General features: G+C 38.0%; 1 protein-coding gene across 1 annotated transcript in view; it reads left to right on the top strand.

The window, feature by feature from the left end:
- The window catches only part of LOC113818028 (uncharacterized), a 3,078-nt gene extending 1,764 nt beyond the window's left edge, over window positions 1–1,314 (top strand). Inside the window, exon 2 of the mRNA XM_027370147.2 lies at window positions 898–1,314. Within this exon, the coding sequence (XP_027225948.1) occupies window positions 898–1,138 (241 nt within the window). The 3' untranslated portion in view covers window positions 1,139–1,314. The remainder of the gene's footprint in view (window positions 1–897) is intronic.
- Window positions 1,315–7,500: the final 6,186 nt, after the last annotated feature.

Here is a 7,500-nt window from a genome sequence, read left to right as displayed (position 1 = left end):
ACAACAACAATAATAATAATGATGATAATAACAATGATAATAATAATAGTTAAAAATAGTAGTAGTTAATGATAATAGCCATAATGATAATAAAGATAATAATAACAATCATGCTATTGCTAGAAATTATATTATTCTAATAGTAGTAATAACAGTGATAATAGCGGTAAAAATATTCTTAATGATAGATGGTAGTGATGATGATAAACATGATGACAAGAAACATGATAAGTTTAGTAACAATGAGAATAATAACAATAACAAGAAATAATGATAATAATGATAGAAATCATGATAGTAATAATAATATTAATAGTAATAATAATAATCACAATAATAATGATAATGATAATGATGATAATAATAACAATTATAATACTACTATAACAATAATAATGAAGATAATCATTATTGTTAGCATTATTACAACAACAACAATGATAATAACAATTACTATTATTATAACACATCAACAACAAGGACAACAACAACAATAACAATAATAGTGATAATAATGATAGTTATAGTAATGAAGATAATAATGATAGTAAGAATAATAAAGATAGTTTTAGAAGTAGTAAATGTAATAGTATTATCATTACATCACTGGTAATAGCAATAGCAGAAGTCGCAACACTAGTAGAAAAAAAATAATGATAGCAATTATATTCATGATGTTAATGATAATAATAAATGTAATAATACTAATGTTGATAGTAATCACTCATGTCGCAGTAGTACAACATTGATAGAAATAATATTATCATTGTAAAATACGATAATATTAATAGTGATGACAGTCACAAAAACAGTGACACATGCTATTATCCTCACATGATATAAAAGCATTACCTCAGCTGACCGGGTAATGCGAGTAATCCGAACCGCCCCTTGCAGACAGCAGCTCTACAGCGCCGAGATCGATTACGTCAACATCTTGGCGGCCCTCTTCGTGAAGCTCGTGGCGTCGACAGTCCTCACGACCTGGTTCTTGGCGGCCGGGACGATCCTCTACGGCCTGGCGGTTCTCACGGGCACCACGCAGGTCTTCGGGCAGGACTCCGTCATCGGATATATTTATAAGACGCTGCCCTTCGTCGAGGCCATTCTCAGAGGGGAGTCTAGCTTCTCGAGGTGAACCAAGGGAAGGAGATTGCGAGAAATTGTGTGAGAGAGAGGGAGATAGATAGACATATAGATAGATAGAGAGGGGGGAGAAAGAAAGAGAGAGAGAGAGAGAGAGAGAGAGAGAGAGAGAGAGAGAGAGAGAGAGAGAGAGAGAGAGAGAGAGAGAGAGAGAGAGAGAGAGAGAGAGAGAGAGAGCAACGAGAATGATCACAAAATAAAAATTAATACCGGTAGTCGTTATAGGTTACCAATTCATTAATGTTTATATAGTTTATAACTATGCTCCTTAAAATACTATGACATTGTTTTGTTGTAATTGCTAAGCTTCCTCTTTTAGCATTTATTGTTATCAGTCAGAATAAACAATGTAAATATCACCCTTTTTATGATTTACCCCAAAATTCCAGGTTCCGATAACAGTTCAAGCATGTGTCATGTAACACACACACACGCGCGCGCGCACACACACAAACACAGACACAGACACAGGCACACGCGCACACACACACACACACACACACACACACACACACACACACACACACACACACACACACATACACACATCTTTCTAAAAACAACAACTTTAAAGAGGACCAAATCATCATTAACAATAGATTATACAGATATAATAACAAAAGGCAAGTTAACTGGAAATACTAGTAACTATTAATAGAAAAAAAACGTAAGAAATAGTTGAATCCAAAAGATCATAATGAATCAAATATTAAATGCACTGCAATGTGAACTCTGTAATTGATAAATAATTTGTAAAAGAAAAAATACTTTTCTTTCTAAACATAATGACAAGGAGCCTCTAACAGAAGAATTGCCTCTTCCTCAGTTAGTTTGAACGTTTCACTATACTCGTCCCAGAGTCTTCTTGGAACATCATCTTCGTTATACCCTTGGTAGACGTTAGCCACTTTAACTGCTGTGTTTGCTGGGGCGCTCCAGCCTACACTGATGCGTCGTTTCATTTCCTCTTCGCTAGATGTGTTTGTCTGTACGAGTTACCCTAGAAATGTATACTTGCCCACTACCTCTAGCGCTTCTTGTACGTGTATCTGTTCGAATTGAACTCTACTTTTGAACATGACCTTAGTCTTTTCTTGGTCATCCAAAGTCCGATTTTCACTTTCTCTATTCAGATCGTTTATTAATTCCTGCATTTCATTTGCTGATTCACTGAAGAGAACAATATCGTCTGCAAATCTTAGATTGCTTAGGTATTCGCAAAGACTATATACGAAAGACAGGAAACATGCTATCTAACGCATTCTAAAAAATGTGAGCTCCCCGGTCGTCCACCAGCGCCATCTGTTGACTCGACGCCCAACTAAACGTCAGACGTCGTTCAGTGGGGGTGTGTTCACTCGGGCTCATGTTCTTGGTCAGTTTAGACTTATTCAGAGGGGGTTGCGAATAGCTTATTTACTAATATGTATATATATATATAATTCATACCGTATCATGACTTTGTAGTAGCATTTATTTTCTTCATATAATTCCTTCGCCCCTCCCAGCCCGAAACTACCCATTCGGCAATTTAGGGCTGGCTAACAACTGTAAATTGGTAGTTCATACATGTATGGCCTACATACGGCGTATACAACATGCCATAAACGGGGCACATTAAACCACGTGGCACAATGAACTTATAGGCCTACAGTCACATAACATTAGTGACATATAATGTATGATTATATTGCCAAACATGCATCAATACATAGAAATTGAGTATGATAAATCAAAGAAAATTATTACAATATCTTTGTTAGAATAACAACAAAGCCTTTACAAATAAATGGCCGGAATTTCAATTCTTCGCATTGCGACCGTATGATTTTGAGATAAATTTCCTTATTAAAAAGTTTTCATGTTTGATTAGGGGACTGTCCCCTAACCCCCTTTCCTAGGAGCTGCCTGGAATGCATCTGCCACACCTTGTATACTCTGGCTAGGAACTCGAAACAGGCCACCCGTCGTTGTCTTATTGAACTTATTTTACTTTTTCTATATTTCTGTTTGTTCCTATTATACAGTTCTACCAAGTTATGATCATTGCTCAATCCATATATATGCTGATTTTGGTGATAACTATAATCTAACAAATTCAACCTAACACATTTTTTTTCACTCTATTGATGTCAAATCTATCGTCAGCTTACGTCAAATTGTAGCTTAAGGCTTGCACTATATTATTAAGTAGATTTTTGGCCTCTACTTTTTTAGAGGGGCTTGACTTGATACCTTTACCAATCAAAATAATTTCTTGTGATCCAATTTATATCTTGCTTATGTTAATCTGAACGTTACATATCTTAGGATTACATCTAAAAAAGCCTAAATATTACAAACCTTTCTTTTTCCGTGGACAAAAAAAATGAAATGTAAGTTGTTTATTCTCTTCTTTTTGCTTTTTACAAGCAGAACTAGGATAAGACTTTCCTGACAATGTCGGAACTGTCATAACAATATTCGCGCTTCTATGTAAATAAACAGACGGGTATGAGATGACGTCACGAGATGCTCACTAACGCCATCTATTGCGCCGACGCCGCATTACTCACAGGATTTTGCTTGATTTTCCGGTCTTTCGTAGATAGTCTTTGGTATTCGTCTCCTATTTTGATACCCTTTCCGTCCCCGTCTAGTTTCTTAAGTATTTCCTCGAGGCAAGCTGTAAACAGTTCTGGTGAGATGATGTCGCCCTGTCTAACACCTTTTTTAATTTGTATTTTATCGGTTTTCATGTGGAGCTTGATGGTCGTTGTCCCATCTTCGTATATATATCTCTCCCACTCCCTGTTTTCGAATAGCTTCTAATACTGCTGGTGTTTATACAGAGTACAATCCCTTTTCGTAATCGATGAATACCATACACGGGTTTCCCATATTTGTTTATTTTTCTCTTATTTGGGTAAGCGTGTGGATGTGGTCTGTTGTTGAGAATCCACTGCGGAAGCCTGCCTGTTTTCTAAGCTGGTTAAAATCCAAACTGTCAGAGATGACTTTTGAACAGTTTGTAACTGAAAGGAGGCTTATGGGTCGTTGTTTTTTAGATCCTTTCTATCCTTTTTTATGTATCAATATCATTGTTGCATTTTTCCAGGCTTTCGGATTTTTTTTCCGTTTAAAAGACATTTGTTAAAAAGATTGACTAGTTTCACTGTTGCAAACTCCTGCATCTACCATAAGGTCTATACCAATTCCGTCTTCACCTGCTATTTTCCCTCTCTTCATGCCTTTAAGCCCCCTTTTATTTCTTCTGTTATGACGTTAAGTACGTCTTATGCATACCTAATCCAGACCTAGTTGTTCAGCCGCACATGCCCTAAGTTCTACGCGTATGTTCATTTTCGTGCATATTACATGCAAGTATACACCTTTAAACATGTTCCTATGCACATGGATGTACTTACGTACTCCTACGTTATACACAACTACACACGTGCCCACGCATACACTTACATTAGCATATGCACACATCATATGCACCTATTTGCATACATATGTGTGTAAGCACTTACATATATGCAAACACATATCTATACATATCTTGTACACGTGCGTATAATTATGCATACACGCATATATATATATATATATATATATATATATATATATATATATATATATATATATATATATATATATATATATATATATATATATATATATATATATATATATATATATATATATATATAGCCATACAAATGCTTACGCACACGTTTATGCGCACATACGTTTACGCGTATACATTAGTATCCCTGCATACAGCAAACATATATATATTTATACACATACATACACATATACATACATAAATATATACATATACTCGACAACGTTAATCGTTAGAGAACAAACAACGGTAGGGAAAGGTATAGAATGGTACCATATCGTTATCAAAACACTGGACAAATTCTATATGGTCGGCGGCTGTGAACTGTTACAACCTTGCGGCATTGTTATGATCGTTAGCAGAGCACTATTGGAGTGCAGGAATAAAAAATGGCCGTTTGCGCAGAGACTGGTTGGCTGTGGTAGACTTCCTGGGATATCAAGGAACACTTAAGAACGGGGGGTCGCACGGAGGTGTGGAATGTGGGCATAGCTGAAAATTAATATTATATATGATAAGGTCCTGTGCTTGGTTAAGTAAAGCTGAATATCGAGTTAGGTCATGGTTAGCATCAGGTCCAGTGAGGATTTTAATTAGGACGTTCAGTTTCACTATACGGTCATGGCAAGATCATTGTTGTGTTAGCCGCAGAAAAAAAAACTTTCGATTAATGTCAGGGTAGTACTAGATTAGGTCATGATTAATGTTAGTTAAGAAAAAAGATAGGCAGCGGTCAGGTTAGGTGAAGATCAGTACTATGTCACTCCAAAAAAATGTTTGGTTAGGGGAAGATCAGCATCAGGTCAGCTGATCAATGTTTGTCTGGTTTAGATCAAGATCTATGCCAGGTCAGATGATCATTATTTGATCAGAGCAAGATTATTATCAGATCAGGTCAAGAACAATATTAGGTTAGGTAAATTACTGCTAGGTCAGACTACAATCAACATTCGGTCAGTTGAAGAATAACCTAACACTGGTCTTGTCCTGTGCTTATGTTCTTCACCTAACCTAACAACAAGATCAGAATGTAGTTGGGTGAAGATCAGTGTTATGTCAGGTGAAAACCACTAAGTTATATTTAGTTTATTAGGTCAATTTCAAAACCGTGTTGGGTCAGGGTATGATTAGGCATCACACTGCACACCAACATGAAATTCGACACACGCATAGATAACATGCAGCCTAAAACAAATAGAACACTGGGTTTCCTGAGGAGGAACCTAAACGGTTGTACACAGAAAACAGAACACACACACAAACAAAGATTAAGGAAACATTAACACCGCAACAGCAAGTTCATTACGAACAGCTACACTAAAACTCTTGACATCACAACACCTATCAAACAACAGTTAAACATGGACGCCCTCACAATACACAGGCAAGTACACATGTTAACAACAATATTCAAAATTACAAACAAAGAAATTTATATAAATAAATACGATTACTTACACCACACAAATCAACTAACACATGTAAGGTTCACAATCAGAAATAGGTGACATACCACACCAGTACAGATTAGTTCACACTCATACTTCCCACGTACGATTCTTGACTAGAACAGACTCCCACAGTATATCATACACGCAAACGCCTTCCACCAACTTGCACTAGCACACCTCAGAACACTACACAAATCTTGGCCACCCTCACCCTTCTTTCCCCTCAATACCTAACTCCCATATAAGTGTGATCTGCGCTTACGGTCTGTGCCCCATGCTTGGATCCTATAGAAATTGAGGTTGAGATTCATAAGTTTCAGGTTACCCTTTGAAATATACTTATCCTATTGCAGAAAACGATTCATGACGATATGTAAGGGTAAACTAATATAAAATAACACGAAGATTAGCACCCTTACGTAGCCCTTGTGCTGGGACTGCAAAGCATATATGCCATGTCCACTGTGATTTTCACTCATATTTCAATTCTGTTTATGCATAGATGGCATCAAGATCACTTGCTAAATAAATAGTTAATTACTTCTGGAATCGAGGCCCTTCCTGCCAAAGATCTTTGGCGGACAGGTCTTTCGAAATTACACACACACACGCACACACATATATGACTCGAAGCGCGAGGATACGGTCTATTGTGGACTTGGCAGGAGTGAATCCGGATTGCTCCAATCTCTGGTGCCTCAGTAGATGGTCTCTAATACGCCTCAGAAGGATGTGGGCGAGCACCTTGCTTGGTATACTGAGCAGTGTGATGCTTCGGTGGTTCCTGCAGTCCCAACGGTCCCCCTTCCCACATCCCTCAAAAGGTCAGGAGGAACGGTATCGGACCGCCAGAAGGGAGCCAGGACAACATGTAACCCCCATCCCATAGGTTCACCGCCAGCCTTTAACAGTTCAGCTGGTATGCCACAGATACCTGCTGCTTTACCACTCTTCAGCTTGGAAATCGTCCTCCTAACTTCAGTTAGGGAGGGGGCATCCTCACTGATGGGTGGATCCGGCAGCGGGATCTCGACACTACCCGCATCCAAGTCAACTGTTGGTGGGTCAACCTGGTACAACTGCTCAAAATACTCAGCCCAGCGTTCCCGCACCGCAACAGGATCTGAAACGATCTGACCACTTACTGAGCGAACTGCTTTCACCTGTGGAGAGGGCTTGGAGTTCAGCTTTCTCAGGGCTTGGTATGCAGGACGAAGGTCATTTACTAAGAAATGGCCTTCTACCTCCTCTGCAAGACTCCTAATAAACTGTTCCTTGTCCCTCCTTAAC

This window comes from Penaeus vannamei, unplaced genomic scaffold (assembly GCF_042767895.1).
Source record: "Penaeus vannamei isolate JL-2024 unplaced genomic scaffold, ASM4276789v1 unanchor707, whole genome shotgun sequence".
Lineage (NCBI taxonomy): Eukaryota > Metazoa > Arthropoda > Malacostraca > Decapoda > Penaeidae > Penaeus > Penaeus vannamei.
This window is presented reverse-complemented; position numbering and strand designations above follow the sequence as displayed.